Genomic DNA, 27,072 nt, shown 5'->3' with positions numbered 1-27,072 from the left:
GTTTGCATGTACAAATAAAGTGCTAGTTACTCAACAGGGACATCAGAGACGTTTAAGACACAGAAACACATTCAGAGAAGACATCATTCAAGACGTTTAACTTTCAGCTATGGGACTGGCCCTTTAATTTATAAAGCTCCTTTCATTAACTCAAAATGCTTAATTGCATTTAAAGACAAAATATATTGAAAAAATCTGTCAAAAAAAAAAAAAAAAAAAAGAGTAAGCTTGTGTTATTTTATTACCAAAAGAACAATTCAATTCAGTTTTATTTATAGTATCAAATCATAACAGGAGTTATCTCGAGACACTTTACAGACAGAGGAGGTCTAGACCACGCTGGGGTTTATCACACCACACTTAAATATCATAAAAACGGGCAGATTCAAGAGTCTTGATTGGTCGAATTAGGAGGAGAAGGTAACTTTTGGATGAATTTTCATAAATAGCATCGACGTAGTCAAAAAGTAATCTCTTTTGCCACCCAACGCTAACCTTTTAGTCCTCTGTGAAAGGTATTCAATTCCAGTTGTGAGTAGAATAACCAGGATCATGACACACTTTTATTTCAGCAAGTCTTAACTGTGCAATAATAATGTGACTGTGCAATCATTATCACACTATAAAATGATCTACTCTTCTATATTTATCAATTAGTTGTAATTTGTTTGTTTGTGTCTACGTGTATTTGTGTACGTTCCCCCTATCCCGCGTTGTTGCAACATAGTCAGTGGGTGTTGAACTTGAAAAAAGATCTTGAAAAAGTTTTTCTTTTTCATTTTCAGCAGCAACAGCCTTCTCCGAAATCTTCTTAGTGTAGAACAGAAAGAACAGAGCAATAAAAATCACAACAATAACTGGAAGTCCAAGGATGCCTCTTCCCACAGTGGGTCCATCTGTGTGACCTGCAGAGCAGAAAGAGTTGTGAGGAATCAGGTTTCAGGTGAAGACAAGAAAACAACAGACTCTCAAACTCACCTGAGACTGAGACATTTAGCTGGACGGTGCTGTAGAGTTTAGGTTCGTCTCCCCCCCTGATTATAACTCCACACTCGTATGTTCCGGTGTCGTTGACGCTGACGTTCTTCAGAACAACGGAAGCATTTCCGTCCTTCGTCTCCGGATCACTCAGGTCCACTCGACCACGATATGAGGGGAGCTGGTAGTTCTCATTTGTGTGGTTTTCTTTGTATAGAAAAACATATTTCTTTGACCCCAGGTCAGGTCTGCTCCACACTATCAGTCCGATGACAGCACCTCTGGGACCCTGACAGTGAAGACGGACGTCCTGTCCAGGCTTTGCTGTGATATTCTTTGTGTCTGAAGAAGAAGAAGCAGAAAGCACACAGTTCATTTTATCAACCAATGATTTGTATTAACAGAGATCACTTTAGTGTAAATTCTGCCTACTGCAGATCGAACTTTTTGCCAGTCGGCCTTCAGTGTTGTCAATTCTTTTGACTTTGTGCCGGCGGAGCAGCACGCTTCTACGTCCCTTCTAGCGAACTGTGAGAGTGAAACTAATGGTGTGCGCCTCCAACTCCATGGTGATTAAGATTTATAAAACTTAACCAGGTGTTTGTGCGGCTTTATACATTTGCTGAAAAGAGTGCTAATGCGTATTTCTGTCTCAAAAAAAAAAAAAGACACTAAACCGTATTGACAGGAAAAGAGGCAGAGGCAGCTGGAGCAGTGGGACTTGGGCATAAAGATGGCCGCATTGCTTTTTAAGGCAGTGATTCCCAACCAGTGGTACGGGGACCCCAGGGGGTACTTCTGCTGTTGTCAGGGGGTACTTCTGCTGTTGTCAGGGGGTACTTCTGCTGTTGTCAGGGGGTACGTGGAAAGATGGTTGAGAAGCTAAACTCATTTGAAAAAAGTGCAATCAAAAAGTAGTTAGCAAGCAAGAACGGAAGTTTAAAAAAGGTAGCTAAAAGTACTGACTAAACTCATGAAATACTGTAGCTAAAAGTACTGACTAAACTCATGAAATACTGTAGCTAAAAGTACTGACTAAACTCATGAAATACTGTAGCTGAAAGTACTGTCTAAACTCATGAAATACTGTAGCTAAAAGTACTGACTAAATTCATGAAATACTGTAGCTAAAAGTACTGACTAAACTCATGAAATACTGTAGCTGAAAGTACTGACTAAACTCATGAAATAGCTAAAAGTACTGACTAAACTCATGAAATAGTTAGCTAAAAGTACTGACTAAACTCATGAAATACTGTAGCTGGAAGTACTGACTAAACTCATGAAATAGCTGAAAAGTACTGACTAAACTCATGAAATACTGTAGCTAAAAGTACTGACTAAACTCATGAAATACTGTAGCTAAAAGTACTGACTAAACTCATGAAATACTGTAGCTGAAAAGTACTGACTAAACTCATGAAATAGCTAAAAGTACTGACTAAACTCATGAAATAGCTAAAAGTACTGACTAAACTCATGAAATACTGAAGTACTGACTAAACTCATGAAATAGCTAAAAGTACTGACTAAACTCATGAAATAGTTAGCTAAAAGTACTGACTAAACTCATGAAATAGTTAGCTAAAGTACTGACTAAACTCATGAAATACTGTAGCTAAAGTACTGACTAAACTCATGAAATAGTTAGCTAAAGTACTGACTAAACTCATGAAATACTGTAGCTAAAACTACTGACTAAACTCATGAAATACTGTAGCTAAAAGTACTGACTAAACTCATTAACCTTTTAGTCCTCTCTGTGAAAGGTATTCAATTCAAATTGTGAGTAGAATAACCAGGATCATGACACACTTTTATTTCAGCAAGTCTTAACTGTGCAATAATAATGTGACTGTGCAATCATTATCACACTATAAAATGATCTACTCTTCTATATTTATCAATTAGTTGTAATTTGTTTGTTTGTGTCTACGTGTATTTGTGTACGTTCCCCTATCCCGCGTTGTTGCAACATAGTCAGTGGGTGTTGAACTTGAAAAAAGATCTTGAAAAAGTTTTTCTTTTTCATTTTCAGCAGCAACAGCCTTCTCCGAAATCTTCTTAGTGTAGAACAGAAAGAACAGAGCAATAAAAATCACAACAATAACTGGAAGTCCAAGGATGCCTCCTCCCACAGTGGGTCCATCTGTGTGACCTGCAGAGCAGAAAGAGTTGTGAGGAATCAGGTTTCAGGTGAAGACAAGAAAACAACAGACTCTCAAACTCACCTGAGTCTGTCATGTTCAGCTTGATGGTGCTGTAGAGTTTAGGTTCGTCTCCCCTCCTGATTATAACTCCACACTCGTATGTTCCGGTGTCGTTGACGCTGACGTTCTTCAGAACAACGGAAGCATTTCCGTCCTTCGTCTCCGGATCACTCAGGTCCACTCGACCACGATATGAGGGGAGCTGGTAGTTCTCATTTGTGTGGTTTTCTCGGAGGAAGAAGACATATTTGTCTGACTCCAGGTCAGGTCTGTTCCACCCTATCAGTCCGATGACAGCACCTCTGGGACCCTGACAGTGAAGACGGACGTCCTGTCCAGGCTTTGCTGTGATATTCTTTGTGTCTGAAGAAGAAGAAGCAGAAAGCACACAGTTCATTTTATCAACCAATGATTTGTATTAACAGAGATCACTTTAGTGTAAATTCTGCCTACTGCAGATCGAACTTTTTGCCAGTCGGCCTTCAGTGTTGTCAATTCTTTTGACTTTGTGCCGGCGGAGCAGCACGCTTCTACGTCCCTTCTAGCGAACTGTGAGAGTGAAACTAATGGTGTGCGCCTCCAACTCCATGGTGATTAAGATTTATAAAACTTAACCAGGTGTTTGTGCGGCTTTATACATTTGCTGAAAAGAGTGCTAATGCGTATTTCTGTCTCAAAAAAAAGACACTAAACCGTATTGACAGGAAAAGAGGCAGAGGCAGCTGGAGCAGTGGGACTTGGGCATAAAGATGGCCGCATTGCTTTTTAAGGCAGTGATTCCCAACCAGTGGTACGGGGACCCCAGGGGGTACTTCTGCTGTTGTCAGGGGGTACTTCTGCTGTTGTCAGGGGGTACTTCTGCTGTTGTCAGGGGGTACGTGGAAAGATGGTTGAGAAGCTAAACTCATTTGAAAAAAGTGCAATCAAAAAGTAGTTAGCAAGCAAGAACGGAAGTTTAAAAAAGGTAGCTAAAACTACTGACTAAACTCATGAAATACTGTAGCTAAAAGTACTGACTAAACTCATGAAATACTGTAGCTGAAAGTACTGACTAAACTCATGAAATACTGTAGCTAAAAGTACTGACTAAACTCATGAAATACTGTAGCTGAAAAGTACTGACTAAACTCATGAAATACTGTAGCTAAAAGTACTGACTAAACTGATGAACCTACAGTGAAATAATTAGCTGAAAGTACTGACTAAACTCATGAAATACTGTAGCTGAAAGTACTGACTAAACTCATGAAATACTGTAGCTGAAAGTACTGACTAAACTCATGAAATACTGTAGCTGAAAGTACTGGATAAATGGTGAAAACATTCAGCTTCCCTCCCAAGTAGCCTAGTGTAGGATTGCTGACCAAACCAACCTACATATTCAACAAGTATGAAAACATAGCAATATCCACTTTTATATAATGAATGTTAGCCTATCAAACATTTGGAACATACATTGAGAATTGATGAAGCGGTACGTGAGTTAATGTATGAATGAAAAATGTCTTATGAAGATAGAAAAAATGAAATGTACCAACTCTCCATACATTTCAATAAAGATAATGTGACAGAGCTGGTTGGAAGGTTGGAACCAGTGGATTAAGGGTTAGCGTTACATTAGATATGTTGGACCAACACGGTTAGGAATCACTGGATTAGGGGCAGAATTAAGGCCAAACCGAGAAGGGGCAGGCCGCCGTTAAATTCCCGCCAAGGGCCCCCCAAAACCACTCATGTTACAATTTCTTTCCATTTTCAAGGGTCAGAAATGAAAGATCTGACATCTGTTTGTGTCTTTCAGGCAATTTGATCTAGAAGGCACACTTTAAAGAAGCCAGTGGAAACATCACATCTTGCTCTGCGGACCGATAGCGTGCAGCCGTACGGTTTCTCTTTCTGACCACATTTCTGTGGTTGAACAGAGACGAGCTGTCAGAGACGCAGGTACAAACCCCCCCCCCCCCCTGTTTATTTTCTCCCATCCAAACCGCTGCTATCGACAGGAACATACAGCTGGTTTCATGTGTAAGAGCAATGTTTTCAGATAACAACCTCAAACTCAATGAAAGTCTTTCCGAAACTCTCCAATCAAAGCAGCAGCTTCAAGTTTAGCCTCAGATCTCAAATGCACAAAACCACAAACGCATCCTTCAGAGTTTCTCTGACTGTCAGTGAACGTATCACGCAGGTAAGACTGTTCTAGTGTTTGTCTCTCTTCACTTCCTGTTATGATTCAGAGCCTCGTTTTAAAAATGATTTCATCTGCTTTACTGCACCTTAACAGACTAACGCACACAGGACATATACGGTGTGTTGAAGGAAAGTCACGAAAACATTAGACTAAACATTACTACTGTCAAAAACTCTCTCCTCATAGTGTATGGAGAGGAAACCACAACACTGAGCCACAGTTACATAGGAAGGAGGGGAGGGGGGAGGGGTTTACTTGATGACACATTTCAATAAGTCTCACTTCACAAAGAGTCAGGATGGAGGAAACATCTCTGCTGTGGCTTCTCTGTAAGTAAACTCTGGGTGCCTTTCGGTCTGGGCTACAACTTAGCAATCATCAATAGAGTACTGCCATCTAATTACATTATTAACAGTGTAGTTTTTTATCACTTTCATGCCTGTGTGTCACAGTGCTGAATGTTACTTTGAGACGATGTGACTGAAAAGTATTTGAAATTCTTTAAAAGTGTATTGTTTCTTAAAGGGGAGTTGAACTAATTTAACTCGTGAAGTTCGGCTTTTAGTCCCTTTTCAGACGGTGAAAACTGTTGTAAAATGCATTATGGGAAATGTACGATCCAGGATCCAAGATGGCACAATTAATACTGACTAAATATTCTGCATGTAGATCATTGTGAGAACTTGTAGGAAACGTTAGAAGACAAAATATGATTTCCTATTAACTGGGAGTACTTTGTTCATGGGATGTTGCCATTTTTTAAAGATCGTTTTACAACTTTTTGACAGAAACAGAGCGAAGGTGAGTCTGACTCATACTGAGCCAACAGAGGAAACATTAGCTGGTAAAACAAATTGATATAACGTGTTGAAATGTAAAGATAAACTGTCCAACACAACCATCCAGTTTTCAGGGACTCCTTTCGGTCCTGTTCTTCTTAGTCTGTACACAGCAGCACCAACATTAGTCTGTGTTCACTACGCTCTAATGCCTGTCACTCTTCTCTGATGTCTAGTTGCACGTTAAACCACAAACCAACCTGAGTTTCATTTCTCTTCAGTTCTGACTTCACCGCTGAGCTGCACCACAAACACAGGTTAGTAACCTCCTCTTTCTTGATAGAACCGTTAGAGTTTGCATGTGGAGAACAAGTTGTAAATGTGTTTTGTGTTGAAACCGATCATGCAAACAAGATGTATATATAAAACCTAAATATTATATAAACTACATCCTCTTGCTCTTACACACTCATTCACAGGGATGTTTAGTTCAATTGAAAACGTAACCTAGAGACGATGTTGCGATGGGATCAACACCAACAACTGCACCGTCAAAAAAGGCCAGGGGCGTACAGCGGAGGCCCCTTCACTGCTTTCTTCTTGCCTACTTACAACACCCGTAAAGATCCAGACACACCAACCCGACATCAAAGAACTAGTGGCGACGAAGGTCGAGTGTTTTGTCGCCTCAAGTCGCCTAGGTCTGGGCCTAAAAGTGGCTCTAGAACACATCGCAAAGACTACAGCCAACAGCAAACTAGCATGCACGAAATAACTCTCCATACTTGCAGGCATAGGTAGTCTCTATTTGACATGGAAAAAGTTTTGATGCTATTCTGTTGACAGACAGACAGGTAGACAGACATATAAACACCTTGCAAAATACTCAAACGTGCCTCTGTGGTAGTTCGTGCTAAAGTGGACGTCACCACGACCATATTTTGCCATGATGACACTCAAACACATCAGCCACGCGCTTCCCACGGCTGTCGATTAATTTTTTTAACCACCACATCCTCTTCCCTCCCCCCTCCAGCCTCTCTGACTGTGAGTCCCAGCAGCTCTCAGTTCTTCAGCTGGACGGATGTCTCTCTGAGCTGTGACAAGGACGACACCTCTGCTGGATGGACTCTGAGGAGGAACACGAGTGAGGAAGAAAAATCTAAGTGCGGAGATGGCTGGGGAAGACCTGCTGGTTCATCCTGTAACATTGGCTACATTGTCCCTTTGGACAGTGGAGTTTACTGGTGTGAGTCCAGAGGAGGAGCAACCAGTAACAGCATCAACATCACTGTCACTGGTAAGATCAGACTGTGGAGTCAGTATTGATGAAGCTGTGTGTGAATGGATGACATGCTGTAGTTTGTCTCTGTGTTCAGATGGACCAGTGATCCTGCAGAGTCCTGTCCTCCCTGTGACGGAGGGAGAAGACCTCACTCTGCACTGTAAAACAAAGACGTCCTCCAACCTCCCAGCTGGTTTCTATAAAGATGGCTCCTTCATCAGGACTGAGCCTGCAGGTCACATGACCATCCACCATGTTTCCAGGTCTGATGAAGGCCTCTACAAGTGCACCATCAACAGTGATGGAGAGTCTCCATCCAGCTGGGTCTCTGTCACAGGTGAGGTTACCTTTAAGAGGTTCATTCAGTTCAATTAGCCTACATTTTATTTATAGTGTTAAATCCAAACAGAAGTTATCTCAGGGCACTTTACAGACCAAACTATTATTTACAGAGACATTTCAACCCAAGAGCAAGCATTTGGGGTGACAGTGGCGAGGACAAACTTCCTTTTAACAGGCAGAAACCTCAGACAGCAGCAGGTGCAACCACAATCTAGGTGCCACCACAATCAAAGGAAATCTGTGAGGCGAGAAAGCAAAAGAACTCCGGGGAAGAAGCTAAGTTAGTAACCGGCATTAATGGGACATGAGACACACAGATGGAGAGAGAAAGAGAGAGGAGCTCAGTGTGTCATAGGAAGTCCGTCCAGCAGTCTAAACCTAAGGCAGCAAAACTAAAGCAAACCTGAGCCAGCCTAACTATAAGCTTAATCAAAGAGTTGAGCGTCCGCCTCCCAAACCGCAACTGGGTGCTGGTTTAATTATCCAGATTTTCACCTCACAGCTGGGATTCTCTCTTTCCCCAGGGAAACTTGTGGCCATGGACCAACCTTCGACCACGGCACTGCCTCCTGACACAAGCATGGCTCCACATCCTGACTCAACCATGGCTCCGCCCCCTGAAACAACCTCAGACCACCTCCACCTTGTGTTCAGAGTAGTCGTCCACCTGGTGGTGTTCTGTCCGTACTGCATCTCCACTTTCATCATGGTGTCTTTATATCGAGGCAGGACAACAGGTAGGACTCTGAATCATTCACTGACTTTACAATCAATCAATACATCTCGCACTACCACGCTGGTGTTGATGATTGACAGCTGTTTCTTAAGTCCAGTTTAGACTAAAGATTAGCTACTTGCAGCCACTTTCTAAAGCCAAGTGGCGTGTTATCTGTACACATTTTGAGCTATCTGTGTGTATGTCTACGCCATATACAGCACGTTGCATTTTGAGCGTGTATGTCTACGCCGTATACAGCATTAGCGATTATGCGTCTTGATAACATGCCAAAATGGCATACGAATTGGCGTGTCATACATACGCCACTTATTGAGATCAGTCTGTGCATTTTTACCTATCCCCGTGTATGTCTACGCCGTATACAGCGGACAGGTTGGGTTTAGGAAAAGAAGAACGGGACGGTTGGGTTTAGGAAACGTGGGTTCACGATCCCCGGTCTCCTGGGTGAAAGTCCTGTGTTGTTTGACCCATTCAACCCCCGACCAACCTCCCTATGCAGATTTTCGGGCTTTCATACTTCGCTACGGCGTAAATTGACACGCTAAAAAGCGAGTATGCGTCTTGATAACACGCCAAAATGGCATACGAATTGGCGTGTTATACATACGCCACTTAATGAGATTAGTCTGTTATTTCTATAGTTTGTAATTGACTTGACCAGCTGACTTCTCTATTGGCTGTTGAAACAGGAGACGTCTCTTACGTTGTAAAACCAGCCTCTGGAGACTCCACCAGCTGACTTCTCTATTGGCTGTTGAAACGGGAGACGTCTCTTATGTTCTAAAACCAGCCTCTGGAGACTCCACCAGCTTGCTTCTCTATTGGCTGTTGAAACAGGCGACGTCTCTTACGTTGTAAAACCAGCCTCTGGAGACTCCACCAGCTTGCTTCTCTATTGGCTGTTGAAACAGGCGACGTCTCTTACGTTGTAAAACCAGCCTCTGGAGACTCCACCAGCTGAGTCTTCCAGCGATGCCACCCGCTGGTTTGAGTCGAGCTGAGACAGGCCGGTTCAGTCTGCTGAAACCTTCCCTGCAACATTCTCAAACAGTTTTGTCTTGTCGTGAATCGTTGGTCTGAACTGGGCTTTACAGAACTCTTCAGCTGATCAATTATCTACGTTTTCTTTCTAACCTGCTCCGACTGTAGGAAACAACCTGAACGTCTCCGTGGTGACGACCCCGCCCACCCAGGCTGAGGAGGGATTGGATAACGACTATGATGACGTCGTCACCGCTGCCACCACAGAGCATCACTTCTGAACTGATCTGAAAAGAAGCTTGAATGTTTTGAGTCCTCCGTAACTCGGAAACAGTGGAGGACCCAGAACACTTCAAACATATTTTATATGAAATCATTGCTTAAAGTTTGAACTGCTCCTTTACTGCCAGCCACAGCTATCTCTGTAGTCCTGAGTATTTTCAATTAAGTTTCCATAGTTTTCCTAAAGTCTCTGCTGTTCTGGAGTCAGATTGATGTTGTGATGCTGTCTGTGTGTTTCCAGTCAGATAGAAAGTACTGCTGCTTGTTGTGGTTTAGTTGTGGCTCACAGAGTCAGACATCCTCTGCCGATCTTTGTCGTGTGTCTACAGAAAACTAGGTCACCGCAATCATACTGGGCCTCGAAACTCAGTATTTCTACAGAAAACAATTGACCACAATCATACTGAGCTTTGAAACTCAGCTTGTGTCCTTACATTTCTCACATTTCTGGTTGGTAAATGTCACGCAGTCACATTGTGGGGACTCAAACCCAAATGGGAGTCGAGTCCCAACAATGTCAAGTATTTCAAGATTCAAACTTGGTTTCTGGTGATGTTAGTGTTTAGATATGATTTAGGATGTAGTTGTTATTTTGGAAAACAACATTTTGAACTTGAGGACATTTTGACCTATCCTCAGAACAAAGGTTAGAAATGGGTTTAGTTTAAGTGTTTCTTAAGGTCTCTTCAGAACTAATACAGGCGTGTTTGTATGGCTTGTAGTTTTGAATTAATCTGCGTTGCTTTCTGTATTTTACAGGGTTTGTATTTCAGCTCTCAGTTCAGTCAGTGTCTTTAACGTCAGCTCCCTATCACTGCTGAGAGTGGGAATGATATTTACATTGTAAAAATGTCTTTGGATGACAGCATCATATCAGTTGAGTCAGACAGCCAGCAGGTGGCAGCACAGCACCTTCTCTTTCTTTACACATGTTCAGTTCAGCAGGGAACAGCTAAAGTTCAGTCTGTTATATGTAGTCTTTAATTAATGTGTTTTTCACCGTAACTTTATTAATTCATCACTAAATTACAGAAATGTCTGTGTGTCTGCTTGACACTGATGCTGTGTGTCACCTCTACAGATGGATGGAAAGAGTGTTTGAATATTGTAGTAAATATTGTGAAGTAAAAGTATTAAAAATGAACTAAAATGAAGTAAAAAATTAAGTCAGTCAAAAAGTACTAAACGTTAGATGACAAAATAAAGATCATTAACATGTCAAAACACACATGACATCTCGCCACAGAGTCTCCAAACCAACAGTTAATTGGACACCGTATACCTACAGTATTAGGGGACCACTAAGGTCTATATAAAAGAGACTTCAGATACAGTATTAGGGGACCACTAAGGTCTATATAAAAGAGACTTCAGATACAGTATTAGGGGACCACTAAGGTCTATATAAAAGAGACTTCAGATACAGTATTAGGGGATCACTAAGGTCTATATAAAAGAGACTTCAGATACAGTATTAGGGGACCACTAAGGCCTATATAAAAGAGACTTCAGATACAGTATTAGGGGACCACTAAGGTCTATATAAAAGAGACTTCAGATACAGTATTAGGGGGAACACTAAGGCCTATATAAAAGAGACTTCAGATACAGTATTAGGGGACCACTAAGGTCTATATAAAAGAGACTTCAGATACAGTATTAGGGGACCACTAAGGTCTATATAAAAGAGACTTCAGATACAGTATTAGGGGACCACTATCAATTCCTACTGTGATACATCAACCAAAGTGTCCCTGAGCAAGGCACTTAACCCCTAGTTGCTCCAGAGGTGTGCAACCTCTGACATATATAGCAATTGTAAGTCGTTTTGGATAAAAGCGTCAGCTAAATGACACGTAATGTAATATAGACACTTTACAAACGGCTAACCCCGTCATTGGAACCAAAATATGTTCTGAGTTTATTTGCAAAGCTGATGTCAGTGAACTAGCATGCTGCTGCTCCCCACAGCGGGCTGCTCGAAACACCGACTATCAACACACAGGACCAGTTGACCAATCACAGTCCTTGCGGTCTGCGTCGCCTCGACGCAAAGTTACACATTTTTGGAGGTGCACGTCGAGCTACGGCGGAGGGCTCGGAGGGGGGTTCGCGTCGACGCAGAGGGGTCTGCGGGGGTACGCCGTCGATTCGACGCAGAAGCATAAAACAGCCTTAAAGTATGAAGGCCACAACTGCGTGCTTTTCAGTGGTGTAGTCTACGTGATACGCAGGTATACGCAGTATACCTACTAAGATACTCCAGGATTTCCATATAAATGAAGTCTTTGATGCTTAAAATAACCCTGGGGGGGGACACCCAGACCCCACACTTTGATATGCCCCCCCCCACACACACACACACACACACACACACACACACACACACACACACACACACACACACATACTCTGAGCCAGGAAAAAATATACATATATGTGTGGTACAGTATACCCACCACAATACATTAGACTACACCATTGGTGCTTTTAATTTGACGGAGATTACAAATGACTAAAGTGAGGCAGAAGAGTGAGCCATTGAGTATAAACTCTTTTTAATTAATGTTAAACATGTTCTCCTCACACAGTCAAACTGATCCGTGTGATTTCCGTTGTTGTTTTTCACATTCACAGGGTTTTACAACATAAGAAAAGAACCTAAACCTAAATAACTGACACTGAGTCACTACCAGATGCTGCTGTTAGTCAGCTTCTTCTTTATATATTTTCTACAGATGATAATAACAACAAAAACAAGAAACACTAACAGTGGCATGATAAATATCAGTATATGATAGAAACCAGTGACTTTTTGTTCCCATCCATCAGTGTGACCTGCGGAGCAGAAAGAGGTGAGAGGAATCATCTGTCAGGAAGGTGAAGACTGAAGAATGAGAAAGAGAATCTCAAACTCACCTGATTCTGTGACGGTCAGCTTGATGAAGTGACTGAACTCAGTGGCCGTCTCCCTGCTTCTCGTTGAAACTCGAAACTCGTAAGTTCCGGTGTCATTGACGTTGGCGTTCTTCACAACAACGGAAACATCTCCGGCCTTCATCTGTGGGTCTCTCAGCTCCACTCGACCATGATATGATGGATGCTGGGCGCTCTCATAGTGGCGGTTTTCTCTGACAAAGAAGACGTAACCCTCTGACTTCAGGTCAGATCTGCTCCACTTCAACAATAGGATCTCAGCATCTCTGGGAGTCCGACAGTCAACAGTGACGTCCTGTCCAGCCTTCGCTGTTACCTCTTTTTGGTCTAAAAACAGGAAGCAAAAGTCAGCAGTACAGTTCTTTAATTGTGAGCAGTTCATTTTCAGACAGCAACCCAGTTTGTTCACATGGAAATGCCTTGACAACAGTAACAACAGAGATGTGAAACACAAACAGTGCTCCATTTTTAAGGACATTAGGGGAACATTGTGGCTTCATGTTATAGCAAGTATTCTACAAAACTGGGTTGTAATGGACACAACCATCACTCATGATTGATGACGTAAGAACATGAATATAACAGCAGATTCATAAAATGTTAACAGTGGTGTATGTTACAACATTCACGGCATCATTTGTTAATCCCCACCTCTCCCTCTCACACACAAATCTCACCTGCTACAGTCGGAGAAACTATCCATATAGATATGAAGAAAGCTACATATGGCGCAGTTGTTAATCCAGCCATGAGAGCACAATGAACACGCCCAGACAACTCAACTTCTGTACACTACACGCTTCTGCAGAGGGAGGGGAAAGGGTAAGAGCACCGCTGGGTCACAGCGCCTGACCGACTTGTACTGTCTTTCGCAGGCTGCAAGCTCAAACGTGCTTTAAAAGAGTGAAGATATTGGTGTCATATGACACTAGACGACCTAAGGAATCCTTGTCAGAGGAAAGGACCGGCATAGTTATTTTCAAAGGGTCTCTTGACCTCCGCCCTCTAGATAGCTGAATGAAAATGGGTTCTCTGGGTACCCACGAGTCTCCCCTTCACAGACATGCACACTTATAATAATACCATGCAGTTTTTATTCTAAAATTGTGTACTTTGGGTTTGTAGAACCTAATTCTGTGCAAACAAATCACTCACCAATATATTTTAGTGGCTATATATACACATATGTAGTATATTCATAGTCATAGTTTGACTGTTCAACTGCACGCCATATGTAACCAGTAGGCCTATATTCCATATTACATTAAATATAAATGTTTTCAGTGCAGTACTCAGAACAGGAAATGTAATTGTTTTCATTGACTCATTTATTCTGTGTTAGTACACCTTCACTGCCCAGGGTGTGTGCCGCATGCATGCACACATCATTTCCCCCATTATTAATTCAGAATCCCTTGTGGTATATTATAGACAATAGAGACAGTAGTTAACTTGTGTTTCCAGACTTTAGCTTCACTCAGTTAACACACAGTGCCACATATCACAGCAAAGGGGTGTTTGGCCTCACGGAGTGTAGAGGAAACATAGATTTTCATTAATAAATAATGATTTTACAATGAAATAGGCCCTCCTTGGGCTGCCCAAACATACAGAGGCGGTGGCGGCTGTGGAACGCAGCGTAGCAGCTGTTAAATACAGATCCAAGATCAAATCAAATAACTTCTCTCTGTGTGTCATTTTGTTTTCTCTGAGCTATTCCCTGAGACGCCGGCTGTTTGCCAATTTCCACTGAATAAAGCCACACACACACACACACACACACACACACACACACACACGGCCGGGGAGGTGCTGCAACTTCACTCTCCAGCATTTTGATGTTAATAGTGGAGAGAATGAAGAATCCTGTTTGAAACCGGTTTTATTGGTTACATCTCAAGAAGCCTCTTATAGTGGCGAGTCAGCCTGCTGGCCAGATAAATGTAGTGCAGTAAAAAGTACATGATTTGCCTCTGAGATGGAGCAGAGTACAAGTAGGAAGAAGCAGAACATGGAAAGACTCAGTAAAGTAGCTCAGAATTGTACTTAAGTACGGTAAATACTACAGACCACTACTACAGACTACTGAGTAAATGGAGTGCAGTTATAAAGCGCTACCAACCACGCAAAAACGTCCTCTTATTGGTCAGATGGGTCTGGGGGGGGGCGGGGAGCAAGACAGTAATAACAACCACACGTCCATACACTGGTGGCCGAGGCTGCCATACAACGTGCCACCTGCTCATCAGATAAACATTCACACACCGATGGTGCAGCAACGGGAGCAATTGGGGGTTCAGTATCTTGCCCAAGGACACTTTGACATCTTGGGCCCTATTTATTATCTATATTATTTTACTTAAGGTTTGCCATATAAGGGAATTCCTATGAACTGTACCCTACTGTTGCAGAAACATTTGGAAACTGTTAACATTAGAAGGGGCCCCCTAAGACAGAAGATATACAGCATCACAGCGTTACTATTAAAGACACCACAAGGGCATGTACGAATCCACAAAAAAAGGGTCCAAACGCCGGGCGCAGTGGTGGATTTAGCATTTTGGGGGCCCAGGGCGAACACAGTCATGTTTTTGGCAATAAATCTTATACTGTTGGAAAGCCTGTTTAGTTCGAGTACCATTTGAAAGGGAACTAAGTCCAATAGTGCAATGATAACGTCTAGAGAAAGTCTTTCATGCATCAGTCTGTCCTGTTGCTCAACTACCTGAGATCTTAATCCAGAGGTTTTAATGGCATATGTTTGTCGTTTGTACGTCTATGGAAAGGGTCTTATGTGTAACTGTATGCTCGTTTCCTTAAATGGAACTGCCTATGGTTGCAAAATGAATTTCAGTGTTAACTGACAGTACGGTCGTATGGTATCTTAGCTAGTTTAGAAAATGTCACGACAATACTTGATTTATTTAAGACACGAGAGAGAAACTTGGACCAGGAGCAGTTTGGATTAAACTGTTTTTATATCTCTGAATGTTGTATCTCTACATGAGGACAGGACAGAAAGACCTCTTTTCCCTTCATGTGTGTAACTTCAGAGGTGTAACCTCTACAAGTGTCTCATCAGCAGTGTTGGAGAGTCTCCATCCAGCTGGGTCTCTGTCACAGGTGAGGAGGTTACCTTTGATTTCAGGAGTTCATTCATCCAGATATTCACCTGACAGCTGATTCTCTCTACAGGGAACCCAAAGACCACAGGCCCACCAGCCTCTGCAGCTCCGCCCCTGGCCTCAGACCCCCTCCACCTTGTGTTCAGACTGGTCTGCCACCTGGTGTTCTGTCCCGACTTCATGTCCACTGTCCTCATGGTTTCTTTAAAATGACACAGACCAACAGGTAACAATCAATCAGAGCATGTGAGTGGATCGGAGTCTGAATACCCTGATTTTTTGATGGTTCTAAAGATCATCTTGCCAGATATTCTGAGGTGTGAGATATGTCAAGAGTGTTTTTTACCTCCTCCGATCTGCCCGGAAAACCATCCTGGGGTGTCTGGTGTTATAAGCCCCCAACGTTGTCTTCCAGGCACTAGGTTTAGGCAAGGATAAGGGTTAGGGTTAGGGTGCCTTGATGTCGACGGCCTCTGCGCTGCTTTGAAGTCGACGGTGGGGGCTTAAAACACCATCGAGCACATCCTGGCCACACTGATTTTCGCAAATAATTAACATGTTCAATATTTACGATGTGATATCCGGTTGTGAGTGGGGAACGCAGAGGGACATTTTCAATAAAATTAGTTCCTGTAGCTTTTCCTGAAGTCTCTGTTATTCTGTCGTCAGATTGGGGTCAGCCCAATGGTCCCACAGCCCAATGGTCCCACAGCCCTATGGTCCCACAGCCCTATGGTCCCACAGCCCAATGGTCCCACAGCCCTATGGTCCCACAGCCCAATGTTCCCACAGCCCTATGGTCCCACAGCCCAATGGTCCCACAGCCCTATGGTCCCATAGCCCAATGGTCCCACAGCCCAATGGTCCCACAGCCCTATGGTCCCACAGCCCTATGGTCCCACAGCCCAATCGTCCCACAGCCCAATCGTCCCACAGCCCAATGGTCTTTCTAATTTCTAAGATATTTTCAAGATTAGGTCTTCGTCTTGTGTTCCTACATTTCCCTTTAATTTAAGCCCTATCCTCCCACAACATTTTTTAGAGTTAGGGGTTAGGGTTAGGGGGATAAAATCTGATACACATTTATGAAAAGGAAATGTGGGATCATACGGCCTAATTTTGGAAAAGGATCTTAGAAATATGGGAACATAGGGCCTAATTTTGGAAAAGGATCTTAGAAATGTGGGAAATGTGGGAACATAGGGCCTAATTTTGGAAAAGGATCTTAGAAATGTGGGAACATAGGGCTGTGGGAACATAGGCACGCTCCCGTCAGATTCATGTTGTGATGCTGTCTGTGTGTTTCCAGTCAGAATGAAAGTACCGCTGCTTGTTGTGGTTTGATTCTGCTTCACAGAGAGATCCTCTGCCTGTCTTTGTCAGGGCTCTCAAGTGTCACACATTGAGTGTGACAAGTCACTCATTTCGGTCTTTTGTCACGCACTCCCGCCACACATTGTATTTCTCACGCGGAAAAACTATAATATATTTAATATGCCGCAGCGCCCAAAATTTCTCTGGCGCGCCGCTCTCACTGGAACCGGCAGGAATCAAGCGCGTCTCCCCTGGAGTTCTTAGTTGAGCCTGCCACTTATCAGCCAATCAAAACAAAGAGCCACACAATAGCCAATCAGAAAATGGCACATAGAGCAGCGTTCAGACACTTCCCTAAATGTTGTCTCATTCAGAGACCAGAGACCCAAACGGGGCTCTGAGTCTGTCAGAAGGTCTGAGATCTACCGTCTCAGCAGAGCAATCACGTAACGCCCAGCAGACTATGGTGCAGGTGGATTATTTTCTGAAATATAGTGACTTTATTCTTGTAATAGCCTATTATCACTTTATTTTTCTGAAAATATCACGACTCCTCCAAATCTCAGAGAACACAGATGAGATATATTTTGAATGTGCACAAAGTTTTGGACATGAGTAGAAATGTTGCTCAAACTTAACAATATTACAGTCCAGGGGTTTATTAAGTCATTAAAATGATTTCATGTATCATTGAGGTGAATAATTGTCACATTATGCACATTTAAGGAGGTTACTTCCTCAACAAAAGGGTTACACTTATTTTTGGAATTCATGGACAATAATCCTCATTTGTAGGAAATGGTACCCAATGTTTGAGTTAAAACGGCAGAAATTATGAAATATTTAGACTATTATTAGAGGAACGTATGTTGATGGATAATCAGAGACTTCAAAGAGTCAAAGTTTTGTCAGAATACTTTCCATTTGTTTTTTTTGAAATGCCAAAACTTGAATAAAAGTAGTGATCATGAATTGTACGTGCAAAGAGCATTGTCATCAAATTTTTGGGAAATATTTCTGATTTAGAAATTTTGAAAAGGGGTCGAATAGGACCCGAGGACAACATGAGGGTTAACATTTATTTATACAGGTAATCTTAATAAGACAGAATGTCTCATTCTCAAGAGAGACTTGTTTGTGACAATACCACAACAATAAGTTACAGACAGATTGAAATGTCTCTGAATGCACGCCGGCACCATAACTGTTTACTCTTCCCTCCCTGGGAATATGTGCCTTCCTAACGCCACATTTGATAAACAAGGACTAGAAAGACACACACACAGACACACACACCAGGCTCAATTGTATCAAGATTTCTGATTAACAGAGTGTACTCATTGCAGTTATTTTACTGCTTCCACGCCAGTGTCTGAAATCAGGTTTTTCATTGTTTTCATTTAGATCATCAAGGCTATAAATACATATTTGATCTCTCAATGGGTTAGCAATATAAAACAGGGTCGTACAGGAGGCCATCGCTTCATATCAGGTATTTGTTGGCTTTTAAATTCATGTCTTCAATGAAGCTTGACTAAACTGTAACTCTGAAAGTGTGGTCTGCATGTCTGGGCTTGTCCTGTTATCAGATATGACAAGTGTTGATGTACTTCAGAGAGCATAGAACAGGATGTGGTTTAATATCGTTCAGAGCACAATCCCCCGCTCTCTGTCTGACTAAGGGTGTGGTTAAAGGTGAAAAGTGCCTTTTATTGTCATTCCATAAGCAGACACAGAGAAATGGAGTTTGAACTTCTGCTCTAACCTAACATAGCCCACATGTTTTCGGTGGTTTTGCCACTTCCTCTGTTGGCGATAAATAGTGATTGAAATAAGAACCACTCAGGTTTCAGAGCACAGCAAACAAAAACAGAGTCCAAATATGTCAGCTGATGTTAACTCAGAACTGATCAGAAATGTCAAACACTGACTGTGTGTTAGCTTTAATAAAGAAACATGAAGCTGTTCTAGTTTCCTGCTGTAAGCAGAGGGAGCAGCAGCCTCCTGTTCTCCCCACAATCTTTAGTGAGCAATCAATCAAACACACACACACACACAGCACTTTGCATCATTTACAAAAGCGGACAAAGAGGAAAAGAAATACAAGATGTTACAGTTCAAAGTGCTTTTTGTTTAGGACAGTGTTACATTCCATCCATCCATCTTCGTCCGCTTATCCGGTATCGGGTCGCGGGGGTAGCAGCTCCAGCAGGGAGATGAGATGCGATGTTCAATTGTCATGCTGCAGATTTATGATCTAGTGTTACCAATAACTTTTATACTGATGTAAAGAGTGACTGTAGGAGACAGATCGGCACATGTTCACTACTGAATGTATAGATATAATTCCCTCATAGGTGTGAGACCTTGCGTCTGCCATCAAGAGTTATATGGTTGGGGGATGAGGAAAAATACCAAGAAATAATAGATTTTAACAGGTCAAAGATAAGCACAGTTCATAGTATATTTGTGTAGGTAGATTGAGCCTATATTGAATAGCCTTTACCTGCCTTTTAGTAAGAGATACTGTATTGTAATTGTGTATTGTTTTTCTCCTTTTAATGTTTCAGTCTTACAGTGTTACATTGAATGAATGTATTGTTTGAACTCATTGCTAAAGACAATAAAGCATGGTTTCCTTTCTGTGAATTTACACGTATGGAATTTGGGCATTTGAAAAGAACGATAAACATAGTGTATATAATCATGAATATGTTCCATGTCTTCTTTTCCAGGGGCTCAAACAATTCCTTCAAGCAAGACAAAACTGTCATCAATATTCTCAGCAACCAAAGCTCATAGCTTTTGCCAGAATATCTTCACAACTGGGCATAAAGTTATTGATTAACACAATCAGAAATTACATTTTACATCAATGTCTATTCTTTGTCCATTCATGGTTCCTGTGTGTACTGTGATTCTCAGGCTGAACTCAAACTGTGGATATACTAGGGCCCCCTCTTGTGGCGGCTTTTGTAAAGGACATTGCAGTGTCTCTGTGGTAATTGTTAGTTCCAAGGTTACAAGTTCATGAAAGGAAACCTGTGCTCTTGCAACCCAATCTCATTGCAGTTCATAATTTAATCTATTGATTTGTGTACATGGACAATTTTATCTAGTGTTTTTCGTGATGGTCAGCACGTTTTTTACAACCTGAGTCCCGTGAAATGAACACGGCCCCTTAAGTTAAGTAAAAGGTCGTGGGTGGGCTTACGTTTCCATGACATGCGGGACAACAACGGGACAGTTGGGTTTAGGAAAAGAAGAACGGGACGATTGGGTTTAGGAAACGTGACACGCGGGACATGAACCCCGGTCTCCTAGGTGAAAGTCCTGTGTTGTTTGACCCATCCATCACCCCAACCAACCTCCCTATGCAGATTTTCGGGCTGTCATACTTAGCTCTTAATGAATCGTGCTGTAATACATTAGTGTAAAAAACATAAAAACAAAAAAAAAAACTGCCATATGCAGATGAAAGGCGCTAGTACACGGAGGTAATATGGGTTATTTGTTGGGGGCAAGATTCAAAAAGGTCAGATAAAAAGTATTGTGTAATAATAACTCAACAAAAACATCATACCATTTTAGAAATAATAAATGTATTCAACAATAACACCAGTACATAAAATGTACATATAATGATGAGCACAGATATGTAAACAGTCTACACAAGACGCAGCAGTAAGTACAAAATGTGTAAGTGGCGTGTTCCAGGAAAAAACCTAAATAGCCAACAGACTAAAGAAGACATCAACAGGTGTTTTGAACTTTGGTTCGAGTAAAGTGGCGAACTTGTTGAAGTCAATCGACTCAGACAGTTGTGTAGCTAGACATCCCAGTATGAATACACATATTAACCCACACTTCCTCACGCTTTTAGTGTTCCTAAGTATTTACTAACCAGCAGCTATCGGGTCGCCGGTGAAAGCCCGCCTGTAGTATTCTCTGTCCTGTAGTTGTCTCGGTCATGCTGCCTGGCCCTGTACCCATACATCCATGCCCTGTATCCATACATCCATGCCCTGTACCCATACATCCACACCCTGTACCCATACATCCACGCCCTGTATCCATACATCCATGCTCTGTACCCATACATCCATGCCCTGTACCCATACATCCACGCCCTGTACCCATACATCCACGCCCTGTATCCATACATCCACGCCCTGTACCCATACATCCACGCCCTGTATTCATACATCCACGCCCTGTATTCATACATCCATGCCCTGTACCCATACATCCATGCCCTGTACTCATACATCCATGCCCTGTACCCATACATCCATGCCCTGTACTGGCCCGGGATTAGCTTCTGTTTTGGGGGAAGGGGGCTTTGCGTTCTCCTTGCCCTATCACTGCTTGTTAAGGTAAGCTAGGTTAGCCTCCTTGTGCACGCTTCTCAAATGTACTTTCAAATCCGTGGGATTTTTCCCTTTAATAAATTGTCCACATATTTTACCACCTTCCACTGCGAGGCACTTTCTTTTATCTGACACAGTCATAATCAAATAGGACTCTGCCACTTTCTGACGACTTTCGGTGCCGCCATGATGCCAGGCGAGGGGTACGGACATGTTGTGTTCATTTTGACGTGGAATATCGGAATTTCTGGGTTCCCAGTCAGAAACTATATGTCTATGGCATAGACTGAATAAAACAGGTCTATGGTCGGAAATGTCAACTCTGAAAGATATAACGTTATTTGCTCTGTGAAAGACATCGACAAAGACGAAAACTAAGGACATTTACTCGATACTTTTATTTTACTTTAGTTAGTTTTGCAAACAGACATTACAGTTTTAGTTTAGTTATCGTTTTTTTTGTAATGCCTCGATTTTATTTTTATTTCAGTTAACGACAATGTTTTTTTCCCCACCTAGTTTTCGTTATTTCGTTCGTTTTCGTTAACGATTATAATCTTGGCATTAGCGAACAAACAATTATGAACAGTTTCTGCTTAATAGCTCAATAGCTAAAAAGAAACTGATACGACACGTTTGTTTTCATACTCACGCTCTCTCACTATCATTGTTCTTTGCAGGCACTGATACAGTGAAGCTGAACAACTAATCAGTGCGATTTCTTTTACAGACGGGCTCGCCACCAATTAAACACGCTCAATCACCCGCAAAGCCAATGACAAGGGCCTGGTTAAAAACATGACTCACAGCAGGATCTAAGGAACTATCTGCTATGAAGATAAGTTAGATAACATCTATAAGTCACACTGTGGAGTTCCACAGGGAAGCGTCTCACGTTGTCTTCAGATCTACAGAGGACTCGAACATTCAAGCTTCTTTCCAGATCAGTTTAGAAGTGATGCTCGGTGGTGACATCATCATAGTCATCATCCAATCCCTCCTCAGCCTGGGTAGGCGGGTCATCGCCACGGAGACAGGCAGGTCATTTCCTACAGTCAGAACAGGTCAGAAAGAAAATTTAGATGATTGATTAGCTGTTAAAACAAGTGTTTAGTTAGAAACAACTGCCAATCATCAACATTAGAGTGGTGGTATGAGATAGATTGATGGATTGATTGATGGATTGATTGATTGTAAGTAAATGATTCAGAGTGTTACCTGTGGCCCTGTGTCGATATAGAGACACCATGATGAGAGTGGAGATGCAGTACGGACAGAACACCACCAGGTGGCAGACCAGTCTGAACACAAGGTGGAGGGGGTCTGAGGCCAGGGGCGGAGCTGCAGAGGTTGGTGGGCCTGTGGTCTTTGGTTTCCCTGTAGAGAGAATCAGCTGTCAGGCTGGGGGTGGAGCTGAGGTTGGTCAGAGCAATTCAAACCCCCATTTCCTCTGTGGAGGGGGGTGCAGCAGCCGTGTGGTTTCTCCTCCTGCAGTTGATCGGACAGTTAGTCTCTAGTTAGTTTATAATCGCAGAGATGAACGTTGTTGGCTTGTGATGAAATATTCTTAATGAAGATATTTTCCATATGTGTTGTCAGATCATAGTTGTCATTTACTTGAGGATAGACTTTGTCTTTGTATCTAAAAGCATTGCACGTATTGATATGAACACTCATTCATGCTCTTGTTTTCCATTTATAATACCATCTAGTGTGTTAAGAAGCCTCTGTAGCTCGCTGCTCATCTCTGCTGCAGAATAAAATAGTTGCTTCTAGCATCAACACACCCTACCACTGCATTGTGGGTAATGTAGGCACCAGGTTTTAACAAGACATAAGAATGTGTAGAATAAAAAAGACAATATCTCTCATTCTCCTGCATCGATTTTGATCCTTCTTTTTTTTTTTTTAAACTGTCTATCTTGATTCCAACAGTGTTAAAGCAGTACAGCAGCTATGCCCACTTCTTTTAAATATCTATGCTGCTAAGAAGGTGATTGGCTGCAATCTGCCAACCCTCCAGGACCTGTATGCCTCCAGCTGGCCTCGCCTTGTACCCAACACTACATGTTACATTAACGCAAATCTTTTGCACATTTTCTTATTTTAACCGCAAATGTTATTTTGACCGCACGAAAGCACCAAGGCACATTACTTCTATATGAAAACCAGATTGATTTTTGATGTGCAGTTTGATAGCGTGCAGCTACACAGTTTATTTTAGTCTCTTTCTGACCACATTTCAGTGGTTGAAACAGAGACGTGCTGCCAGGCATGTGTTGAAATCCATCAGCTAAAAGAAATACAAGAAAAACATGAGAAATCAATAATCTGTTTTTTACATCTTATTCATGTTTTTGTTTTTGTCCGGCTAACATTTTTTTTGTTATTTTTTATTATCATTGTGCAGAGAACAAGTACAAAGACAGCGAAATGCAGTTTGCGTCCAACCAGATGTGCAAAAAGAGCAGAAAATGCAATATGATATACAAGTATAGACAGGTGGTGCATAGACAGGACAAGAAATATATTGCAGTGTTATAGGAGCAGAATAAATATGGCTATGTAATATGAACAATGTATGAACAACATGTACAGATATGTGCAATGTAGTAGCAGTGACTTTATAATAGTAGTGCAAATAATATAGATAAATGCAGTGTATGAGCAGAATATATTATAAGAAAAGTATATAGATATACTGAATGAACCATATAGACAGATATGTACAGTGTGGTAACATTATAAGAGTAGTAAGAATAAGTGTATGTGCAGGATGAATGCTTTTCCAGCCAGTATTCAGACATTTAAACCTTTAATGTCTTGTGTCACAAACTCAAACTAACCTGAGGTCCATTTCTCTTCAGTTCTGACCTCACTGCTGAGCTGCACAACAAACCAAGGTCGGTACACTTGTTTTTCTATATAGAACAGAGTAGGTCCTGATCAGAACAGAGCGAGATTTAGCAGCCTAGGTAGGGTTAGGGTTTGGACCTCGCAGTTTTGCAGGAACGCCTTGAGGTGAAAAAACTTCTCTTTAAGCACCCGACGTCAGTGCCCGTATTGGACAAAAAAAAAGGTATCGACTTCAGAAGTTGCATGACATGATAATCATAACGGTCTGGGATATATTGATCTATTTTTCTATGTTTTATGGTATGTTATATGCGGTTAACATCACATATGATTTACGTTGTGAATTCATGCAAAAATACTAAGCATTAGGAAAAGATCATGGTTTGGGTTAAAATAAGTATGTTTGTTATGTAAGTTAAAATAAATAAGTCACTAAGTGAAGTGCAAGTGAAGTATATACGTACACTGAACAAAATTATAAATGCAACACTTTTGTTTCGGGGGCTCCAAATACCAGTCAGTATCTGGTGTTAGGGTTCCTCTCTCTCTCTCTCTCTCTCTATCTCTCTCTCTCTCTTTCTGACTTCAGTTTGTTGTCGTAACCGACTTCAGTGGACAAATGCTCACATTAAATGGCGTCTGGCACTTTGGAGAGGTGTTCTCTTCACGGATGAACCCTAAACCTGACCCTAACACCAGATACTGACTGGTTTCGGACCCCCCCCGAATACAGTAAAACTGCACATTTTAGAGTGGCCTTTTATTGTGTCCAGCCTAAGGAGGTCAGGAGGTCAGGGTGGATGGCTATGTCAAACAAACTACAGGTCTACAGGTCTCATCCAGTAGACCCATGTTCGTTCAACTTCTGTGACATTTTTACATTGACTACTTAACTTACATTCGAAAGAACAATGTACATGTCACTCTTTAACTTTTGTAAGACAACTTAAATGACACGTATGTTCCATTATTTGTTAGAAGGAACTTTTGTGGTACAAGGCCTCGGTTAAGTAGTTTCTTCCAGTCAATATTATTAACAAAATGACTGTCACATCAACTGATTTCTTTATACACCACACACTCCTCCCTCCAGTCTTTCTGACTGTGAGTCCCAGCAGATCTCAGGTGTTTCCAGGACAGTCTGTCTCTCTGAGCTGTGAGGAGGACGACAGCTCCGCTCGATGGACTCTGAGGAGGAACACAAGTGATAAAACCAGGACTCAGTGTGGAGAAGGCTGGGGAAGACCTGCTGGTTCTATCTGTAACATCAGCTACGTGGTCTCATGGCACAGTGGAGTTCACTGGTGTGAGTCCAGAGAGGGAGCAACCAGTAACAGCATCAACATCACTGTCCCTGGTAAGATCAGACTGTGGAGTCAGTATTGATGAAGCTGTGTGTGGATGGATGACATGCTGTAGTTTGTCTCTGTGTTCAGATGGACCAGTGATCCTGCAGAGTCCTGTCCTCCCTGTGACGGAGGGAGAAGACCTCACTCTGCACTGTAAAACAGAGACGTCCTCCAACCTCACAGCTGATTTCTATAAAGATGGCTCCTTCATCAGGACTGAGCCTGCAGGTCACATGACCATCCACCATGTTTCCAGGTCTGATGAAGACCTCTACAAGTGTCTCATCAGCAGTGTTGGAGAGTATCCACCCAGCTGGGTCCCTGTCACAGGTGAGGAGGTTACCTTTAATTTCAGGAGTTCATTCATCCAGATAGTCACCTGACAGTAAAGCTGTTTAAGGCGTGACTCACTCTTTACTCGTGTCTTTAAATTAACCCATGAATCGCGAGTCTCTAGGATCATGAACTCGATCAGTTGAGTCCTACTACAATTCAATCTAAAATTATAACAGCGCCACACACAAACCTCTTGCAACATTAGCTACTACTAGTCCTAGCCATCTTAGCTGCCAAAAGCGTTATAAATTAGCTTTATCACAACTCCACAAGTCAACTCAAGCAACTGAGTGAGCAGAGAGACAGTCCGAGATTAGGAACTTCCCACAGTGCCGGAAACATTGCAAGCTCACAGACCATGGGATTCATCAGTCATGGACTCTTGAGTCCTCGAGTCAGTCAGTCGCGCGAATCAGTCGGCTACGTTGTCATGAGTGGATCTGTAGCAGACGAGGAGTGAAGTCTCTCCTTGAGTCACTGTGAAAAGCAAATCCACAACAAAAGCCATTCTTTCACTTCTGAAATAACATGCTTATAGGTTATAGGTTTGGTGTATAGATGTAGCATATCAAAATTAGGTTGATCGATTTAAAAACATGTTTTTTAATTCATTCACTATGGGCATTTCTCTGTTCCTGTTTCTATGTCTGCATTGAAAGCATATATCAGATCAGATCTGAAATAGTGAGTCTGCACCGAGGAATCCACAGAACTTCCTACTACGTTAGTGGTTGGAGACAATGGGCTAGGGACTGAGTTTCCTTGGCGATTTAGCAATACTGACTCAAGTGACTCGCACAACCCAGATCAGTTTAGTGAGTGACTCAGAATAACCCGAACCCTTTACAGATATCAAGTTTTCCAGGCCTACCTGACAGCTGATTCTCTCTACAGAGAAACCTACGACCACGAGCCCACCTTCAAGCTCGCCGACCCCTCTGACTCAACTACAGCTCCTCCCCCTGATACATCCATGGCTCCACCCCCCTGACACAACC

General features: G+C 42.1%; 3 protein-coding genes across 5 annotated transcripts; 2 read left to right on the top strand and 1 right to left on the bottom strand.

Annotated features, from left to right (window-relative positions):
* Window positions 1–95: 95 nt before the first annotated feature.
* LOC144514050 (coxsackievirus and adenovirus receptor homolog) lies at window positions 96–13,580 on the bottom strand. Of its 2 annotated transcripts, none has more exons than XM_078245240.1 (4): window positions 13,402–13,580; window positions 12,707–13,051; window positions 3,210–3,551; window positions 96–905 (listed from the first exon to the last, which is right to left on the bottom strand). In XM_078245240.1, exons 1-4 carry the CDS (start codon window positions 13,472–13,474, stop codon window positions 679–681), a joined length of 987 nt encoding a protein of 328 aa, XP_078101366.1. In that variant the 5' UTR covers window positions 13,475–13,580; the 3' UTR covers window positions 96–678. The 2 variants fall into 2 exon arrangements, with proteins under 2 accessions (XP_078101366.1, XP_078101365.1); XM_078245239.1 differs by lacking the exon at window positions 96–905 and adding an exon at window positions 2,783–3,136 and having other exon boundaries at window positions 13,402–13,576.
* On the top strand, window positions 5,638–10,826 carry LOC144514051 (uncharacterized). Of its 2 annotated transcripts, none has more exons than XM_078245241.1 (6): window positions 5,638–5,708; window positions 6,440–6,475; window positions 7,195–7,458; window positions 7,538–7,780; window positions 8,310–8,522; window positions 9,674–10,826. In XM_078245241.1, exons 1-6 carry the CDS (start codon window positions 5,678–5,680, stop codon window positions 9,784–9,786), a joined length of 900 nt encoding a protein of 299 aa, XP_078101367.1. In that variant the 5' UTR covers window positions 5,638–5,677; the 3' UTR covers window positions 9,787–10,826. The 2 variants fall into 2 exon arrangements, with proteins under 2 accessions (XP_078101367.1, XP_078101368.1); XM_078245242.1 differs by lacking the exon at window positions 9,674–10,826 and adding an exon at window positions 9,214–9,292.
* Window positions 13,581–21,719: 8,139 nt separating the features above from the next.
* On the top strand, window positions 21,720–26,121 carry LOC144514048 (uncharacterized). Its single transcript, XM_078245235.1, has 5 exons — window positions 21,720–21,736; window positions 22,440–22,574; window positions 22,774–22,955; window positions 25,483–25,746; window positions 25,826–26,121. The coding sequence occupies exons 1-5, from the start codon at window positions 21,720–21,722 to the stop codon at window positions 26,119–26,121; spliced, it is 894 nt and encodes a 297-aa protein (XP_078101361.1).
* Window positions 26,122–27,072: the final 951 nt, after the last annotated feature.

This window comes from Sander vitreus, unplaced genomic scaffold (assembly GCF_031162955.1).
Source record: "Sander vitreus isolate 19-12246 unplaced genomic scaffold, sanVit1 ctg423_0, whole genome shotgun sequence".
NCBI lineage: Eukaryota > Metazoa > Chordata > Actinopteri > Perciformes > Percidae > Sander > Sander vitreus.
This window is presented reverse-complemented; position numbering and strand designations above follow the sequence as displayed.

Excerpts from the sequence above, each read along its gene's own strand:
- LOC144514051 (XM_078245241.1), top strand. The coding sequence starts at position 5,678 with ATGGAGGAAACATCTCTGCTGTGGCTTCTCT. Across the intron at positions 7,459-7,537 it reads CATCAACATCACTGTCACTG|ATGGACCAGTGATCCTGCAG; the intron begins GTAAGATCAGAC and ends CTCTGTGTTCAG. Across the intron at positions 7,781-8,309 it reads CAGCTGGGTCTCTGTCACAG|GGAAACTTGTGGCCATGGAC; the intron begins GTGAGGTTACCT and ends CTCTTTCCCCAG.
- LOC144514050 (XM_078245239.1), bottom strand. The coding sequence starts at position 13,474 with ATGGCTGGATTAACAACTGCGCCATATGTAGCTTTCTTCATATCTATA. Across the intron at positions 13,052-13,401 it reads AGTTTCTCCGACTGTAGCAG|ACCAAAAAGAGGTAACAGCG; the intron begins GTGAGATTTGTG and ends TCCTGTTTTTAG. Across the intron at positions 3,137-3,209 it reads GCTGAACATGACAGACTCAG|GTCACACAGATGGACCCACT; the intron begins GTGAGTTTGAGA and ends TCTGCTCTGCAG.
- LOC144514048 (XM_078245235.1), top strand. Across the intron at positions 22,956-25,482 it reads TGGGGGTGGAGCTGAGGTTG|TCTTTCTGACTGTGAGTCCC; the intron begins GTCAGAGCAATT and ends TCCTCCCTCCAG. Across the intron at positions 25,747-25,825 it reads CATCAACATCACTGTCCCTG|ATGGACCAGTGATCCTGCAG; the intron begins GTAAGATCAGAC and ends CTCTGTGTTCAG.